Source organism: Mustela putorius, unplaced genomic scaffold (assembly GCF_011764305.1).
Source record: "Mustela putorius furo isolate JIRA1106 unplaced genomic scaffold, ASM1176430v1.1 tig00000929_pilon_pilon_pilon, whole genome shotgun sequence".
NCBI classification, from domain to species: Eukaryota; Metazoa; Chordata; class Mammalia; order Carnivora; family Mustelidae; genus Mustela; species Mustela putorius.
Genome location: NW_025421520.1, coordinates 1051755 through 1071670, shown reverse-complemented (window position 1 = coordinate 1071670; position 19916 = coordinate 1051755). Strand labels below are relative to the sequence as shown.

The 19916-nt window shown below is 60.8% G+C and overlaps 1 protein-coding gene across 1 annotated transcript in view; it reads right to left on the bottom strand.

The window, feature by feature from the left end:
- Positions 1-19916, bottom strand: part of PTPRN2 (protein tyrosine phosphatase receptor type N2) — a 612016-nt gene that overhangs the window by 215264 nt on the left and 376836 nt on the right. Inside the window, exon 10 of the mRNA XM_045086284.1 lies at positions 16375-16439. Coding sequence (XP_044942219.1) covers positions 16375-16439 — 65 coding nt within the window. The remainder of the gene's footprint in view (positions 1-16374; positions 16440-19916) is intronic.

Genomic DNA, 19916 nt, shown 5'->3' with positions numbered 1-19916 from the left:
ACCACGTCCCCATCTGACAGCTGGCAGGTGGGTGAGGGCCGCGTCCACAGGTTCAGGCCGCACTGGCCCCTTGGAAGGCACTGGAGCGGCCCCCAGCGGTCTCCTGGCTACCTCGCTCCTCCCTGGTCTTCAGCAAGACTCATGACTCCCACTGCCACGAACACGCTACCTGCCTTCACCCTGGATGCAAAGTCCCAAGTACCTTTCCACCACATGTGGGCTTTAGGTCAGCAGACAACGTCCTGCACTTGACTTTCTCCTCAGTCTGACCACCACCTTCTGCTTTCTGGGCACCGCCGTGTTCTCTACCCCTGCCAGGCACACTCCTAGCACCCACTCCTCTCTCCGCTTCTGCGCGCCTGGCCCTCAACCCAGTGTCCTTCCTGCAGCGACAGTCACAGTTCTTCTTCCAGGAGACCCCGTCTTCGCCTGGAAGCTTCCTGACTCACCACAGACGCATCTGGGGTCTGGGAGGCAGCGAGAAGGTGGAGCAGGCGGAGGTGTCGGAGCTGGCCAGCAGCCGCTGGGTACACTTGCAGAAGTTAATACACTCTCATGAAATGCACACACGCACACACTCTCACATGCTTGAGGCTCGTGCACACACGCTCACACACTCACGTGCACACACGCTCACATGGGCTCACAGGCACACGTGCACATGCTCATATACTAACGCTCGTGCACACTCATTCACACACACGTGCTCACAGGCTCATGCACATATACTCACAGTCAGGTACACACTCATGCACATGTACTCAAGGCTCACATAACACACTCCAGCACACGTGCCCACATGTTTTCACACACATGCACATAGGCTTGTGCGCACACGCCCACACACTCATACTCAGGCATGCATGCCCACATGCTTTCACATACATGCACACAGGCTTGTGCACACACGCTCACACATGCACACTGGATCACATGCACACACACACACACACAGATGAGTAGAAGAAACCTGCAGGAAACCCTCCTGCCAAGAGCGGGGTCCCTGCAAAGTGAGGGTCTGGGAGAGAGGGAGCTTGCTGATTGCTTGTTCCTTGGGGGGCCGGTGACGGGCTGTCCCAGGAGCCCCTGGGGAATCTCTAGTTCCTAAAATGAGAGAAAACCAGAGAATTTGTAGGCTACATGGGCCAGAGAGAGCTGCTGCTCCTTCCTTTCGGTTTCGAGCATTTGGAGCAGAACATGGGAAGATCTGTGTCAGCAGTTTCGGATAACCTTGTTCGAGGCTGGACACCATCCTTCTGGTGGGGGTGATGGGAACCTGAAGTCGAGAGCGGCAGCCAGGAGTTCTGGAACATGGGTCCTCCCCAACAGGCTTTCCCAGAGATGGTTTGCCTGCTCCTTCTGTCTCTGCACGTCCTTCCCATGGTGCCCTGTCAGTCCTGCCAACGTGCGGACGTCCAGCCGGCTAATGCGGGACCCCCAATGTGGGGCAGGAGGACATACGTGTGGCCCTCATGGTCACGATGCCCCAGCCACCTCAGCCATCCCAGGGTGGTCAAGGGAGGCCCACCAAGAAGGGATGGTGCCACTCCCAGAGCTTTCTGGAATGGCCTGGTGGCTGTGTGGCCGGGTCCAAACCATGGCAAACGGAAGTGAGTTCTTCTGGCTCTCTCTCTGGGGAAGCACCGATGACGTTCCACCTAACAGACCGAGTCCTGACCACTAACAGCCACAGTGCAGCGGAGGACTGGCCTTCACGCCCACCTGTGCTCCATGTTCCTTAGAGGGACAAAGGCATGGGGGGGGCCCCAGACTCAACTCCGTGCAGCAGTGCCACAGGCACACCTGCCTTCTCCTTCCTTTGGAGAGAATCACTACCGTCCACGCCCACCCACGCTCGCCCTGCCTCCGGGTCCTGCTGCTTCCGTAGCCTCACGCGGATGGGCCAGACTGCGTGGACCAGTGCCCACGTGAGTGCTGGAGACGGTCCCGTGGGAAACCCCTCATGCGAGCCCTGTCCGCCGTGGCTTCCAAGCGTGCTGTGTGGAGCCCACGGTGAGCGCAGCACTGGCACTGGAAATCAGCTCTCAGCACCGAGGACACGGAATTCACATGCGGCATCGTGAGTGTGTCTAAAACCCAACAGCTTTTTCCTGTGGCTGATCATCCCCTTCCTTGAAGAAGCAGACTTGGTATTCGTACACGGCAGAAAGTCCCAGTTCTTTAATGTAACTATTTATTTATTTAAATCCCCCCCACTGGACCACGGCCTCTGGAGAGTCCACTCTGGTCGCTGCTACGAGGCCCCACCCATCCCGCTCCCTCCCGCTGCTTCCCAGGCCTGGGCCTCAGCCTCCTGCTCGGGACAAGCTGTGCCCGCAGCCCAGTGCAGCTGGAAGTCGGGCTGCGGGTGGCGCATTAAGTGCCGCAGAGACACGGACCCTGAGGTGTTTACGGCCCTCATGAGCAGGTGTTTGCTGCCGGGGGAGGTGGATAAGGATGTCACAGGATCTGCGGGTGACCAGCACCCTCACCCTGACCTCACGGGGACGTTCCCTCACACTCATACGGTGCTGGAACCCTAACCGACAAGGACGGCCTGACTCACGACAGGAGTTCCTGTCCAAGCCCGACACTGAAAACCACCGCTCTCCGTCCGTGAAGACGCAGAGACTCTCCAGCGACAGGCTGTGGGAAAAGCAGCTTTAAGGAGGTGGTGACGGTCAATGCAATGGGGCCGAGGGTGTGGGTAGCTGCTGAGATGTCCCTTCTGGGGCTAGACTGTCCCTCCAGGAGCGGTTGAACGAACCAGGAATCTGAGCGGAGCAGAGCAGAGAAAGAGGAGGCAGAATTTGCTCTCTGCCGGCCCTGGGATGTGCATCTTCTCCCGGCCGGTCACCCGCTTCTGGGTGCGACTTCGCGCCCCCAGGCCTGCAGTGTGCAGACGGCGGCTGCTGGGACTTGCTGGAATCCGGAACCGGCGGGCCAGCTCGCCACACACCTCCCCATCCCCTCGGTCTCTGCCCATGCACACATGCCCGTCCTGCTTCTCTGAGGATGAACGAATCCTTCTGTGACTGACACGGGACAGCACATTCCAGCACAGGATCCGGCGGCTGGAGACAAGGGTGCATCTCACACGCGGTGAGGGCGCGGCTGGCACCGGGCGGGTCAGCGTGAGGAGAGGCTGTGGGTGAGCACACGGGGGGTCCCTAAGGAGCAGGCTCTCCTGCTGCCCACATTCTGGGTCCTAGGGCGCAGGAGCGTCTTGGGAAGAGAGTCTGGCCCAGTACCCGAGGCGCAGCATCTATACAGGTAAGTGTGGAGCCTACTCTAGGGACCCTGGAGGACGATAGCAGCCAGCAGAGAACACACCGAACCAGACTCCTAGGAGGAATGATTGTTCCTGACAAAGCCTCGTGAATTCCCTATGCACGTAGGAAGCAATACGGACAAGCCCAGAGTGTGCGCCCTCTCCCCACCCCAACACTCACGGAGGAACGAAAGGTCTCCAGACCCCACAGCAAACCTGAGGTCTTGGCGGGGCAGGAGAAGGTAGGGCAGGAGGGAAATGAGACACAGCTCTTGTGAGGGCTAGACCTCGATGGGAGGGGCGCACACACACGCCGATCAACACGCGTGGAAGGAAAGTCTCCTGAGTCCTTCCTGGCCTTCCTGCCCCGGCACGGAAGGAGCCGTGCAGATCTCTACCCAGAAAGCCCTATCCTGAGAAGCCACATTTCCTATGTGCTCTCCGAGATCAACAGACCGTCCCGATCAGGTCCACTTGAGCGAGAGGGTAGGAGTGAAAGGGAAAGACGTGCCAGCGCCATCGTAGTAAAACACACGTATATACGATGTATGTAACATATACATTGATGCGAGCATTCTGCTCTCTAGCGTAACCACAGCGATCTAAGAAGATCCTGTCTGTGGAAGTAGGACACATTGTGATACACAGTGAAGACACGTGACGATCGCGCGGGCATGCTGAATGGCTAGATTCGGCCCTTTGCTAGGGAGGAAACAGTGCATCTTGTTCTTGCTCTCTAGGAATTTCCGTGGGCGCAGGGCCTGGAGCCTAAGGGAGCCCCCTGAGTGCTGGGGCTTTCCTAGTGGCCCAAAACACAGACATGGTCAAGACAGGGCGCTGTGATGGGGCCAGAAACGACATCTCTTGATGGGATCCACGCGCACCGTGTTTCCTAATGAATGCCTGTTTAATTCAATGTTTTCAAATGCTTGTTGATGTGTAGGGAAAGAGGAGCCTTGAGGAACGTATCAGGAACGCGCAGGCACACAGCCCAACATCCTGCAGCTACTATCTTTTCTTTTTAAAATCATACATTTTTCATTAAGCTTCACGCAGAGTGTCTTCTGATTTATGGTAATTGTCAACAAAAGCAAAAACACAGATGATTTTAACCCTGTCGTAGCTAGGAGTTAACTGGCATGAAATTACGTTATGTTTTTCTTAAAAAAGAGAGGGAGGGTCCAGAACACTCCATCTCGTTAAACACCCAGGACCCTGAGTGAAGCGAGACGCTGGCCTCCAGCGCCGGTGGTGGTGGTGGCCCGCATTGGCCAGTCAGAGCAGCACCCGACCCCGTGGGCACCCCGCCCCGTGATCCCGCGTGCTCACGGCCTGGATGACTCTAGCGAGACTCATTTCCATATCAAACCCAATTTAGATGAAACGTCTTGGTTGAAAAAAAAAAGCCAGCGCATCAATAGCCCCTTGATTAGATTTTCATCTCCTGAGCAGACAAATATGAATATTTATTACCATGAATGCAGACTTTCCTCTTTCCGTGGCTCTGATCTTGAATATTATCCACTGCTAATTTTTATGAAAATTTGGGCAACATAATGTTTTCACGTAAACTGACAGTTCTTGAGATAATCCCGTTATTGTCTGGTTGAAAACGACAGCTTCCGCTTATTCATGTGTTAACGAGGGATTAAATATTGTTTTTCATCCTCATAATCTAAGATGGACTGGAAATTAAAAATTGAACATTGTATATTAGCAGGGCTTTGAGGACCAGAATTTGTTTGCATTCACTTAGAGAAGATCTGTAAATTAGCAGTTTCACAATCAGTCCCTTTTATGTTGCTGCCGAAGGGAGCGTCATAAAACATCACTGACATTTCTAGAATAAATTCATCACTCTACCTGCTGCACACCGAAAGGACAAGGCTTCCGACGGTAAATAAGCCACAAAGAAACAGATGGCCTTTTGCCAAAGAAATAAAATTATAACACGGTTTACATTGTTTCGATGTCAAGGGACCCCCACACTAGGAGGGCGTGTCTTCCCCTCACAGGGGTCGAGGGCACTGCCACAAGGTGTCCTGGCTGGTCAGTCACACGCGGCCAAGCCTCCCCCACTGACCGGGACAGCGGGGTCTTCCCACCGTCACTGTGCAGACTTAATTTGCTTGGAACACGCGGTCATCTCTAGTTGCTGTGGCCGGGACGGCAGATCAAACCCGAACTCTCTCCTCAGCTTCCTAAGGATGCTCGCTCTTCTCGCCGTGTCCGCCTTGGCTTGGGACAATGTTTCACCTTTAAGCCTGGGACAATGTTTCACCTTTAATGGCTCAGTGGTCTCCTCTCTGAGCACTTTTGTTTCTTAGATGTTAGCTTGTCTAAACATGGTCTTCTGGGGCTAACATGCCAAGGAGCCCACAGTTGAAGCAGACACCAACAAGACACATTAGACCATGGGTCCGTGTTAGGGGCAGATGAAGGCGTTTATATTTTTAGGGCAGCCTTAGGTCCAAGTGCTTGTCAAAGGAGGAAAGTTACTTCCTAAGAAACATGTTTCTGCTTCACGCTCTCGTTAAGAAAAACAGAGCTATAATTCCATATAAGGGTTTGTGCGTGCAGAAGCCTCATCAGCCTGGGAGCCAGGTCTCTCGTTGCAGAGAAATGAGAGGTGAATTCGGGGCGTGCGGATGGACGAAGGCTGGCCGGGGTCCTGCTGCCCAGGGCCCTCTACGTCCCCCTCCTCCTGAGCAGCTTGGTGCTCTAGACGGGGAGGGCCGTGTGAGCACCGGGTCTCCTGAGGGCTCCCCAGCACGTGATGAGAACGCGGGTCATCCTCCCTCGGGCCGGGGCCGGGGCCTGTGTCCACATGTCCAGCATCCAGGGCGCTGCGGGGTCCTATGGGAGCAGCTCCGGCCCCCGTTACTCGCCCACGGTTCGTGCACGCAGGCCCTGCCCGGTGCCCCCACAGAGGGGTTCCAGGCTGGGGTGGAAGAAGGTCCGGCTGGCAACACAGACACACCCGGAGGAACCCGAAGCCCGGTTCTACCTGCCAATCCTCGTCCGCACTTCCGGGGTCTACCCAGGGGCTTGCCCCGGTCCCTAGGAGGGGCAGCATGCTCAGAATTGGAAAATCGGGGGCTTGCACTTGTAGCTCGTGGACTTTGCAGGTGAAACATTTATACACGCACTCAACCGACCTTCCAGGCAAAAAGCGTTTCACGGCATAAAGTACGGCGAGCGTTCTTGTGCCTTGGGGTGAAACGAAGGGGACTAACTTTTGAGAATCTTGGATGAGCAGCCCAGGGAATGGGACCTGTCAGCTCCCCAGCCAGCCCCGGCCATGGGGCCCACCGGCAGTCACCGTCCTTGGATGCGGGTTCCTGCTCTTGCTGCAGACACAGGCACCGTATTCAGGGAAACGGCAGCAGGACGGACGCCTCTTCACTACAGGACAGACAGGCACACGTGTTGATACACAGGAAACTTCAGGACACGTCTACCTCTGCCGGACTTGACAACCATTGTGTCGACCGCCTGCTTTCACAGAAGTAATTTAAATTTAGTATTGGACTCTATTTTGTGTTATATTGATTACTAATTATTTCATGCGATGAAAAGAGCCTTTAAGAAAAACACCAAGGCCTGGATGAAGCCCAGAGGAGGTGTTCCAGTCAGTTGTCATGGAGATGAAGCCAGGCCGAGCGGGACAGAAGCCGTGTAGACAGTCCTCTGCGATCTCAGGGACATCGGACACCGTGCACGCAACACGATTACGGACTCCGTCCTTCCCACAGGGGTTTCAGCGCCGCGGGAGAGGCCGTCTGGTGGCCCGTGGAGAAGGGAGCGGCTGGGGCGTCTACCCTCAGCCAGGCTTCACGATTCAATTCGTTTCAACGCATGTTTATTGAGTTTCTGCCGTAGGCCAGGCCTCGTGCAGAGTTCTGGAGACTCCGGGGACGACTGAGACACACGTGGAGCTCCTGCTGAGTGCACGGTTATGGGCACAAACACGAAGTCAGGTCGCTCCAGTCCGCTCTGACGGATGCCACGCGGAGAGACAGGCAGGAGGGGGCGGTGTGCCTCTCACCCAGGCTGCCTCGGGGACGGGGAGTCTGCCGCCTGCGCGGCTTCTCCACCCACCGGCCTCGGGACCCCCGACGGGGAAACAGCTTGCTAAAACCCAAGCTCTCGAATGCAGTGGGGAGGGGAGATGACCAGCTGTCTCCCCCAAATGGCACGCTGGCGTCCCACCCCCCAGCACGTGGGAGAGGGACCTATGGGGACACGGAGTCATTACAGAGGGGTGTCCAATATGAGGGGTGTCCGCGGGAAGGGGACGTCGGGATGTGAACGCGGACGTGCAGGGGGAGCAGCAGGTGCAGGTGGGGCCGGTGGTCCACGGGCCGCGGACGGAGCCTGGACAGGACCCGCTCTCACCCCCGCGGGGGCAGCCAAAGCCGCAGCGGCACTTCAGGCCCCAGAGCCGCGAGCCTGGCTTCCTGCGTCCAGGCCCCCCGTTCGTGGCACAGCCTCCCCAGCCCCGAACGCACGGCTCTCCTTCCACGTCCGACCGAGACCCGGGCAGAAGCAGGGGCTGGCGCCCCGCCACGGTGGGGCCTCGGCCTGGTCTGTCTGTGGGGACCCGAAGCCGTGAAACCCTCCTGCGGGGGAGGCGGGGACACGTGGCAGGAACCACGAGGTCTCTTTCACCAGAAGGCAGAACCCAGCACCCCCTGGTTTCGGGCTGGTGTGGGGCCACGTGGGAGAGGGGCTGCCTGGCTGGGACCTGACACCGCCCTGGCCTGCGACCTCTCTCCGTTCGGTCGTCTGTGAGTCACGGGGCCGGAGGCCAGGGCGGCTGTGCCGCGAGGAGCTGGTCGGGGTCTGGACTGGTGGACTCCCTCCGGCCTTCCTCACGCTCAGCAATTCCCGCCCTCACCCGCTGAGCCTGAGCAAGGGTTTCTGAACTAGGACCTTCTGAGAGCTCTCAGGACTATGTCCAGAGTTTCATTTTTAAATGAAAATTAACTTCCGAGGCTATAATAATGGGTTCCTTAGAGGATGGTACAGGACAATCTTACGCTTTGTTGAGACGGACCCCCGTGTCTTACGGGGACGCTGTCCAGTCCCGGCCCAGACGGCAGCCCGCAAGGAGACCCAGGCCAAGCCGGCTTCCTCGGAGACGGAGACGCAGCTGAGGTAGCCGAGAAGGTGGGGGAGGGGAAGGGCTGGCGGGGGAGGGGCTGTGGGGGTGTGGAAGGGGAGGCGTGGGGGAGAGCGGGGAGGGGTGCGGGAAGGGAGGGCGGGGCCTGGCAGAGGTGTGGGCCGCAGCCACAGGCAGACGCTACTTATTTCATTTTACGTGACTGTTTACTCTGGTATTGAATAAAAATTGAATCTGTCACTATAGCAACTGCCACTTCGCTCGGCGCCGCTCTCGCCGCTAAATCACAGAAAGTATTGAAAAGACATTCCTGGCGACGCGACGTGATACTTTACACAGCGTTCCAGAAGGGAAGGATGTTGTTCTATAATAAACTCCTATTTTTCGATATGTCAAGTGCCATGAGTTATATCGAACGCACTTCTGTGTGATTTTCTTCACTTTCGAGGAAGACGAGCACCGCGTGAGCAGTGGCAGCGAGGGCTCCGCGTGGGGCCACGGAAGCTGCAGTGGCCCATCCACTGAGCCTCAGATCTGCTGGTCGCGGGGGCCCCTCGGCCGAGGACAGAGCAGATTTGGGCAGGTCCTGCCCGTGTTCTTGCGCGACTTCACGCAGAGCTTCCAGCTCAAACACAAACTTGGAACGTTCACGAGCAAACAGGCTTTCCTAGGACCAATGCACTTTTTGCCTCTAGGAGGAAAAAGTTCCATTTCCTCTGTGCAGAAATGCAGATTGGAATGACCCCGGTGGCCTGTGCACCCAAGGACAGCTGTGGGGGGCCCAGGTCTGTCCAGCGTCCCCCCAAGCCCCAGTGGATGCTCAGCCATGGCTCTGGTCATCGGATGGGCACTGGACAGGGACGCCTCGCATCCCCTGGGACCACGCTAGCGCGTGTTGGGGGCCTGTGCGTGCTTCTGGAGAGAGGCTGCAAAGTTGGCCCTGGGCTCCCAGGAGGCCCGTGACGGTCGGTGTCCCTGTGGCAGCCCAAGGGTGGGCAGAGAGGAGCCTGGGGGAGCCACGGGAGGCCACGCCAGCTGAGGAATATCGTAGACCCTTGAAAACACAAGACCAGCATCTCAGTCTCCACCCGAGACACCCCTGAGAGCCCGTCTCCTGCCACGCGGCCCGCTGCCCTCCGCAGCTCCTGCTCCGACGGCACCGGCCCCAGCGACCCCCGCCGCACCCACGGCTTCCCTGTTCTGTCCTTCTGAGCCCCTGCGGATCCACAACGATTTCAAAGTAAACAAACACCTACTGAGGAAACTTCTGGAAAAGGAGAGAACTCGCTTGGAATCCTGCCAGCCCCGCCCACCAACGGACCCAAGTACACGTGCGCAGGGTCCCCGCACGTGAGGAGAATTTAAGGAAATCATCAAATTCCATTCGATTATTCCAATGTGATTAGTTTCCTTCCTATGGCTTCATACTTCATTCGGTTTTGACCTTTTGCAGAGGTCCTTGGAAGGAGAGCCCCGGGTCTGTGACTGCCCAGCAGGGAGTCTGCCGTTCAAGCCGCAGGCGCCTGCTGTGTACACGTCACGATGCCTTCTATGGGTGAGTGTGAGTCTTAGCACGTTGGTCCTCTGTCACCACAGCTGACGGCACCCCCAGACCAGTCAGACGCCGCCTGTGACTCGCCCCTCCCCACGCTGCACGAGGCTGATGGTGGCTGAGGGGCCCTCTGTGGAGCCCGAGTTCACGGGGTTCCCAGCCACCCGCCAGCCGAGGCACGGCCACACTCCTGTGAGCCAAAAGTCCCGTCCACCATCCTGTGAGTCTTCAGCAGGCATGACGAAGGCAGGTCCCTGTGCCACCGAGGACGTGACAGCTTCCCCTCACCCTGACCCCGTGGAGCTTCTCCCCCACCTCTGACGTGGGGATGTTCAGCCACGTGGTCTCTCCACTCTGTGGGTGAAGGTCCCGCCCTGTCAAGTGACCTCCTGGGACCAGCCAGACCCCTAAACAGGGCTTCTGAGCACGTGCCTCCCAGAGGTCCCCGGAACGACTGGATGCGGCGTCTGTCCACAGACAGGCAACAGCGCAGTGAGACCTCAAGCATCTGTCCTGCCACATGGTACCGACTGCCACGCAGAGAATGTCCACGACATCTAGGGTAGGAGTCCAACTGCCCATTCACAGACATTTTAGGAACTTTTGGGACCAACCTGGCCTTGGCCACAGAACTCTTTCTTTGCACGAAATTGTGCCCAGGAGCCTGAGAAGCGACCTAAACACCGGAGGCACAGAGAGTGGGGTCCCCTCGCCGCCCTCACTCAAGCAAGATGCTTACGCCCCAGGTCCCTCGGAAGCCGCACACGAAAACAGCACCTGCGGGGCTGAGCTGGTTCAGTATCTGACTCTTGATTTCAGCTCAGGCTGTGTTCTCGGGGTGCTGAGATGGAGCCCCGCGTCAGGCTCTGCGCTCCGACCGGCGTCTGCTCGAGGGCTCTCTCCCTCTGCTCCTCCCCACCCCACTCCGCTCCTTCTCTCGCTCTCAATTAAAATGAAATAACATAACTTAAAAGAGGAAAAGCATGTCTAACATCACACCGTGCTGAGGATGGGGCTCAAGGCACCCCCCCCATATGGTGTCGGGACACAAGTGTTTCCCGCTGAAGGAGGCAGAGAAGCGCAGGAAGTTCTCTCTGACGACCCGACCCCGCCCTCCCTGAGGCAGGTCACAAGCCCCTCACGAGACAGGCCCCCTGGACGCAGGGAAGGGAGAGCCCGTAGCTCCGAGACGGAGTAACGAACGCGGAGCAGAGTCCCGCAGTCTGCCCACGGGCTGCCCTTACCGCGCGCTCCTGAAGCACCCGTGCTCCCCGTGACGGTGCAGTGCGCTTCGAATCCAGCATAAAATACTGGGGTCTAACGGTTTCTTTGGGTTTTCATTTCCTTACGCTCCACGTCAGGTGCAACCTGTACATCTGTGTGCTGTTCTCCTGCTCGTCTGTCTTTGTCAGTGTAACCGTCGGACCCCGCCGCGGACCCTTGGGGAAAACGTCCCCTCCCTGCACTAGATGGAAAGATTTCTTTTTTTGGTATCTGGACGAACGGCCACCCCTCTTCTCTAGATGACAGGGGCTTGTGACCCCCCCAGGGCGGCCCCTCTGTGGCAGACCCTGGGCACTCAGTCCAAAGCAAGACCACGTTGCGGTGAAGCGTGGGCCTCCCACGTGCCCTCGCCTGGTTCCTGAGCCTCAGGAATGAGGCCGAGCCGCGCAGGCCACCTCTGCTCCCACTGAGATGCTGGGCGGGTTAACCCCCAGCTGCACGTCCGGCGCACATCGAGAGGTCACACAGTCCTTGTCACAGACGCACTTTGGGGAGCCGGACTCACGAGTCTGCCATCTGGTGACCATCACCCGCATCGCCTACCTTCTAAGTACCTGAGTTTGTCTTGTTATAATTTTTTGGAAAAAATACGACTTTATTAATTTGAAGAAAGTGCGAACAATTTCAAAATGTCACAAATCAGATCCTGAAATAGGTCAAAACGCCCCAAGTCTCTTAGGAACGTGTGCGCCTACTTTAAGCTGTTCATTTCCTTTACGTCTTGTTTTGAGATGTTTCCATGCGGCTTAAAGGGTTTTAGCTCCGCCGTCTGTCGCCCATGCACGCGTCCCCAGTGCCTGGGAGAGAGATGGCCGAGCTTCTAGCAACCAGCCTCCGCCGCGTACCAGGGTCGGGAAGCCGCGATGGGGCTCACAGTGAACGCTGTGAGACGGGAACCATCAGATCAGGCCGAACCCCGCACGAGGGGTGAACGTCAGAGAAACAGATGCCGTCAGCTTTTAGAAAGTACCTGCACTTGCCCCTTTGTTCCCATTTTCACTTCCCGAGACCAGCCCCCGATCGACTAGCACCGTGCCTCCATCAGGGGCAGCTTCTGGACGCAGATGGGTTTGGGAGAAGTCTGGGGGGACATGGGGGTCCCGGGCTAGAGAACCCACCGGATGGACCTCAGCCAACTTCAACGTGAGGGAGCACCACCGTGTGGGTCTCTAGGCCCCCGGAGCAGCAAGGAAACCCCAGGACTGCTGACAAGAGAGAGGGGCGCCCGGGGTGCAGTGGGTGGGCCCCCATGGCCAGGTTCCCATTGGGGACCCAAGGGCAACACCTCAGGCGGGCAGAGAAAAGGAGGCAGCGCTGTGGCGGAGGGCTCACAGGCCCAGCCCCCGAACCCGTGACCCCCTCCCCACCCCCTGGGTCACCAGAGCTCCCCCGCCGGGGCAGATCCCCACTCATGAGTGAGAAGGACGGACATCCAGAACAATCGGAGGGCGATCCCTTCACAAACGGCCCAAGTGCGAGCCAAATTCCTGTGTGTTGGCCCAATCCAGCATGTAGATGGCGTGGCGCCGAAAGGGACACGGTTTCTGTCAGTAAGACGGGGAGCCGGGGGCAGCGACCGGCCGGCAGGGAAGTCAGGCGTCCTGCTCACTTTGCACAGACCTCCCAGTGCACAGACGTGGGCGAGCAGGGCAGTGAACGCATCGCTCTGGAGATCTAAATTCGGGGTCACCATCCTATGAAGAAGGACAAAGCCAGGGTCTGGACGATCCCTCGCGAGGCAGTACAGGGTGAATGAGAAGACTGTGCCCAGGGGGGGCAGCTGGAGACCCGGGGTCACAGGAGGGCCCTCCGTGCCACCAGGATTCCACAAACCAGGCTGGGCCGGCCAGAGGACAAGGAGCCTCAGTGCAGAAAGGGGCTCTGGCTGCAGCAGCCACGGGTCAGATGGCACCGGCGCAGAGCCTCTGCGTCCTGATGGGGTTGACGGGAGCGCGGTGAGGTGCCAGGGCAGGAAACGCGCATGGAGGTCGGTGGGTTTGGCGGCAAAGGGCTCTGGGGTCGGAGGTCCTATCTGGTGTCGGCAACCCGGGAAACACGCAGTGTATTTGCTGGCAGTAACGAGCCAGAGGGCAAGGGCCAGGACGCAGCGAGGGCTGGACGGCGCCCTCCACGCCGGGAAGTCCCACCGGCTCCCTCCGGCTGCGGTTCAGGCGCAGGAGGGCGCAGGGCTCTGCCCCGGGCTGTGCGCGTCAGGACCACAGACTGAGGGCGGTGGGTGGAAGTTGAGAGGATTATTTGGAAGGATGTGTCCTGGGCGGGTCCAGGCACGCGAGCGTCCTTGGACGTGACCGTCTGGAGGTGCTGTGTGCTCGTCTGTGGTCTGCGGTGGTGAGTTTGCGGTCCGTCAGCAAGCAGGGGCAGGAAAGCCCGGGAGACACGCCTGCGACCCAGAACCGGGGTGGGGGGTGTGCGCGGAAGCAGACAGACATTTGCACTAAAGCATGAGGTTCCTGACAACACGCGCGTGCCCCCGTGTGTAGACGGACGGGACGGCGGAATGAACGGAAGAGGCGGTGGTTCTGCTAGAGGCTCACAGAGGCGGGGGTGAGCACACAGTAGCTCAAGAGAGATGCGGACCTCAAGGTGGGCGAGCTCAAAAGCCCCAGAGCAGGGAGGGCAGGGGGCTGGGACAGAGAGGGGACGAGGGGACGGGAGCGTGAGGCGCTCCAGACCCAGGAGAGAAGTCGTCACGCGGGACGGAGCTGGTTTGCTCCCCTCAGACAAAGCCCAGCGGAGGTGACGGCAGGCTTTGTCTTCAGAGGGGACGGTGAGCCTCGCCTCTCAGGGGACCCCGGCTTCCAAGGAAAGGGGAGTTCCACGAGGCAGGTTTGCCTGTCCCGGGCCCAGCTGTGAGCGGTCCTTCCACAGAGCCTGGTGCACAGGAGGGGCCAGTGCGGATCTGCAGGATGACGCGTGGTGCGGTGAACGGAGCGGGGCGGGAGCCGCTCCTGTAGCACATGGACCCCGGCCACGGCACAGCACCACAGCACCACACAACACCACACCACACAGCACCACACCACACAACACCACACCACACAGCGCCAAGACCAAAGGGAAGGACGGGTCATCTCCAGATTCCAAAACCAACAGAGACATGAGGACGTGACGTGAGGGAGTTGCTGCGGCTGCTCTCAGAGTCCGCGTCCTCACACAGCCCGGGTGTGGGGCAGGTGCGGCGTGGCTCCTGTGTCCACACGAGGGCCACGTGCACCGCTGGTGGGGGGCGCAGAACTCGGGATAGCGGCTCGTCGGGGAGCGGACATCCGGATGGCGCCCCAGACGGCTGTGAGGGCCACCAGTGGGCCCACGTCCCTCCACCTTCCAGGCGACCCAGCGAGGTGGAGACTGTGGGCACCTGGTCTGGCAACAGAGGGGAGACCTCGGAAGGAGACCTACAGGGAGGGGAGGACATCTCCTGCCGGGGCTGAAGCAGCACCACGAGGACGGACAGGAGGACACACGGGAAGACCAGGCCCTCGGTGCCCTCACAGACAGGCAAGTCACGGAGGCGGAGCCACCAGACGGGCGGGCAGCCCAGGGGAGGTGGTGACCAACAACCGACGGAGTGGGGTTTGGCCAAGAGCCTGGGGGAGGGGGAGGGGGTGAGGACCCTCGGAGCCAGAGCAGCCCCTCCTCCACAGCTACAGCGCTGGCTTCACTGACGACCGTGTTTGCTCTCACGCTGTCCAGCAGCCCGCCGGTAGGCTCAGTCCATGCCTGTCCCCTCTCTCCAGAAACTGCTGGAGGCCGTGCTTCCCTCAGGAAGAGGCGCTCTGGGATCTCCGTGGGCCGACCCCACAGCAGAGCCTCCCTGGCCCGCACGGCCATCCCCCCTCCCCCGGGCAGCACAACCAGCCTCCACGAAGCCCACGGACCCTCGTGGGGAGAGGACTCATAGCCCCGGAGCTTTCTCGGCTGGCCACAGTGCCGACGCTCTCCCTGGTCACCTCCTGGGGAAGGCTGTGGTGGGAAAGGAACGGGGGCTTCACGCCTTCACTGTCCCTGAGACAGGCAGCACATCCAGAACCTTCCATCACGATCCCAACCCTCTATCCCTTCCTGCCACCGGCCACTGTTCCCTCCCCAGGCTTCGGCGGCCTCTGGCCACCCCCGCTCACTCCCCCGTCCGCGGCAGGGCCGAGAGGGGGACGTCCTCACCGGACGCACGGTCTGTGCTCCTGGCCACGGCCTGCAGGCAGGGAGAGGGTCTCGGTCCCGGCGAGCCTTTGCGGCAGGTTTCGTCCAGTGCCCCCTGCCCTCTGCCTACCGGTCCCTGGAACACGAGAGCACGACGTGGGCCGCTTCCCCTCGAGGCTGCTCCTGCCCGCCAGCCGCGCGAGCAGCGAAGGAGCCCGTGTGCGGGAACAGGCAGTCACGAGAGCGCCGAGCCCTAACCACTAGACCGGCAGGGAGGCCGGACCAGGCAGTTAGACACGCTCTTCCTTCATGACCCAGACCGCCGGGCCGCCGGGGGTGTCCCCGAGACAGCGGCTTGGCCCTGAGGGGCTCTGCAGGGGGCGTCCCTCTGGGGGTGAGAAGGACTCACGAGAAAGCTGTCCCGCACCAGCTAATCATCCAGAACGGCGAGGGCCGTGACACTGAAACTCGACCACGGCGCGGGGTGTCGGGGTCTGCGTGGCCTCAAGTGGCCACGTACCCCCGCCACGCGGAGTCACGTGCACTGCTCTGCCTGCGGTTTGCAAAACTGCCCCAAGACGGGCCACGCAAGCACCGGGGGCGACCACCAGCTTTAGTGGCACATGGAGGGCCTGGTCACATGCCTCTCTCAACACCGACACGCCACGGGCGGGCACCACCGCCGCCTCACGAGATCGCGGCACAGAGCGTCCCCACATGCTTGGCGCGCCAACCCAAATGGCATCCTGAGACGCCCCAAGGACAGAGCGCTCCGGGGGGGCTCGTGTCACACACTCAGCAGTTACGTCACCTCTGGGGAGGGAAGCTCGTGTCCCGAACCAGGACGGCCGTTCTCAGCGACACGCCGGACTCCGACTGCAGAGGCAGTGCACACTGGCATCGCGTCCCGTGGCCCGTCCGCGGGCCTGCCCTGCCCCCGCCAGCCACGCACGCCTCAGAGGCAGCCCCCCGGGTACTCACCGACCCGCTCCCGGCCCGCACGATCTTCAGTCCAGATGCTCGTTCCAGCTCGTCCTTGCCGTCAGCTGTGGGGAAGAGAAGCACAGGGTCAGCGCGCCCTTCTCCAGACTCCCTTGGCCTCCTCCACCGAGAGACGCCCCGTCGAGTCGAGTCAGCGCGCGGCCGGCCTGGTTCCGCGCCGGGCCGTGAGCAGCCTGTGGCTGGGCCCCGAGTGCCAGCCCGCGCTGTCCACCAGGGGCGCCGCACGGGCCCGGCCTTCCCGCGGCCTTCGGCTTCCTCTATGACAGTCACGCCGGGAGCCCGACACAACTGTCACGATAACCACCCGAGACGTCTCCGCAGACGTAGGGTCATTTTCGAGTGCTCTGCTGGTCACCTGGTGCTCCTCGCTGGGAAACACGTTCCACTAACTGGCGTCCCGAGCTCACGAGGGGGACCGTGGAGGGCGCGACTGGCCGTTTGCACAGCCCCCAGCTGGGCTGGCGGCTGTCCCCGTCCTGCCCTCCCTGTTCCTGACCTACGATGACACAGACGGGCGGAGGACGAGCCGCCCCGCCACACAAGGAGACACGAGCTCTGGAAACAATCAGCGGATGGAAGTGAACACTCCGGAGTTCCGATGCCGGCACCGCAAGCCCCCGGCCCCAACCTTTTCAGGAAGACCTTGCGTCACAAAGCAACTGGTCTGGGCTTACAAATCTATAGAAATGGTCTTTTGGTCAGAGCCCATGTCATTTTGGAAATGAAAAACCAGGAGAAACAGACTTGACCGCAGAGCCGGAGCGTGGAGAGTGCCCGGCCACCGCGGCTAACGCCAACGAGAACAAGAGATCGATCACTTCCCCTTGTCGCGTCCGCCCCGTTAACCTGGTGACGGGGCTCTCTCGGGTGCAGGGGTGGGGTGAGATGCTATTACGCCCACCTGCCCCTCCTGGGGGCCGTCCGTCGTCCCGTCGGAAGTTTCCCCTAAGACAAACGCACGTTCCTTTTACAGGCAGGTGGTTATCCCCACACTGGGAGGCGGAGGCCCGCAGAGCCCCATCTGGTTCTGAGTCTGACGGGGCCGTGCGGGAGCAGGGGGAGGGCAGTGAGAGGCGGTGGCCCAAACAGAAACACCGACTGGAGGAGGACAGTCTTCAAGGGACAGAATACAACATGATCGATTCCAATGTCCTTCTGCAAACAGAGGAAACATCTTCCCGAATGGCGAGCTACTTTTGGGGGCGTAATAGCGAACTCTCGGATGGGCTGAGGGACAGGAAGCACACGAAGGCAGAATTTAGAAGGTTCTCCGTTTACTGCCCCCGAGCGAGGACAGACACTCCAGACAGCCCCGCCACGCGGCGCAGGCAGCGCAGTCCCAGAGTCTGCAAACCTCCCGTGGGGGCGGGGGGTGGGCAGCCCGGGCTCTCCTGCCGCCCAGCAGTGAGGAGGTTGCTGGGACCCTCCTTAAGGAAACCGTCCCGGTTTGTGCCAGTAGAGCGTCCTGCACGAGGCAGATGGCCAGGGATGGACCCGTGGGCCCGTGTCCCCCGCACGAGCCAGAGGCCGAATGCTGGCGTTTGCCCAAACGCCTGCTCACTCCCCGGTGTGCAGGGGAAGGCTGGACCCTCCCACAGAGCATACAAGCTCTCCCTTGTGTCTCCGGGGGACACAAGCAGCTGAGCTGACCCGTCCTACAGGCCCAGGTGCCTCGGAGCCCCAGGCCCTCGGGCAGGCCCTTTCCCCGCGCCGGAAACACCCTGCTGACCCAGCTCGCGGAAAGCAGTGTTGGCGTCGAGGCACGGAGCCCTTCCCGGGGCCGCCCGCCGGCGTCCTGCTCGTCTTCCGGCAGCGCTGTGTGGGCTCACCACCCGCCCAGGAACCATCACGCTGTGTGGACTGACACGGCTTCCGCTGGTTTCGGGGCAAACACGAGCGAGGTGTTGGTGACCAGGTCAGGGTCTGGCTCCCGCGTCGGTGCCACCGTGTCCACAAACCCGGACTGAGCCTCATTTGCTCTGCGAGCCACGCGACGCCCGTCCGCTCCGCACGACGTCCGCCCTCTGCCGCTTCCCTCGGGTCCTCCGCGCTGCCCACGGTGCCTCCTAGTGTGACTCGACGTCCCTCAGCGGCAGGGAAAACCGCTGTTTCCTGGTCTCTCGACCTTCCAATCAGAAAACGCACAGGTGGACCCGGAAGTCCGCATTTCCTAGGAACCTGCTCCCGTCCCCTCCCCAGCTCGTTCTCAGGATCAGCCAGATTGAAGGTCGTCGAGGAGAGGGTTCGCGTCCGTCTGTCCGTCCTCCCCGGGCTCTCCACGTGCGGCGGGGCGGCATGCCAGGTGCAGCGGGGCAGCCCTGGTGAGCGGACACACTGTTGGGGACCTCCCACGAGGCAGGATGCGGCCCCGCGTGCCCCAGGTCCACCGAGAGGGGCTCTGGATGTGCCCGCGATGCTCCTGGTGTGGCCCAGCGGGATCACGGCGACAGGGGGACCCTGGGAACGTCTGGGAGGTCCCTGAGCGTGCCGCACCGGCCGTGTACTCGTGACGTACCAGAGAGGCAAGTGTCCCGCCGCTGTCCCCTCAGGACGTCATGTCTGTCCGGTGTTAATTCACTCGCGACGTCCGGCCGACCCTCCGCTCCCCGGCTCCTTCAGCCAGAGGCAGGCTGTCGGCCGCCCCGGACGCAGGCCTCCGACCGTCTTCCTCGCGCATGGCTGTGCACACACACAGCGAGGACGGACGGAGGCACAGCCCCGTGGCTGGACCCATGCTGCAAAGCGGTATCGACCCTCGCGACCTGCTCCCCCCGCCCTCGTTCAAGAAGACGGGCTCCGCCCCCACATTTCCTCGTTTTCCGTGAGAGCGGCCGGCATCTTGCTGACGCCACCCCTGCTCCAGGGTCCCCCTCAATGCCACCGTGGCCACGGTGCTTCAGAGCGAGCCTGGAGCCGTGTGTCCTGCCCGTGAGAACTCGCCGGAGACCTGCGGCAGTGCTGCGTCCCAGAAACCCTACCTGCGGCTCTTCGAGGAGCCTCATGGGGGGCTTCCTGCCCCGTCCGCAGCCCCTGTGGCAGCTGAGGGCCGTGGCGCCTGTGGCCTGTGCTCTTCTGTCCTTTCTCAGGCTTGGGGTCACATCCTCTCTGTTTTGTTGTCGTTACTGGTGGAGACGATGGAGAACCCGAGCCCCGCGTCGCCCACGCGAGTCCGCCGACGGCCCTTCCGTGCTTTGTTTTGCTCACGTGGGCCCGGCGTGAGGGCAGAGCCAGTCTTCGGGACCCTGCCCCTTCCTGCACGCCACCCTGGGGCGCGCGTGCTCCCAGGATCTGCTCCAGGGGCCCGGACACTTCCTTTCTGAATCCCCTCCTCGGGGCAAACGGCACCAGGAAGATCCCCGGCCTCGCCCGGCCCTCCATATGGCTGCCCCCAGGCCCGCGGGCCGTCTGTCCGGCCGCCACACCGTTCACGCCACACCGCTGTCTGCGTGGAGGCCACCTCCTGGGAATGCCGCGCTGACGCTGCCATGTTTTCCAGGCTTTGGGTAAAAGACATTTTAAAG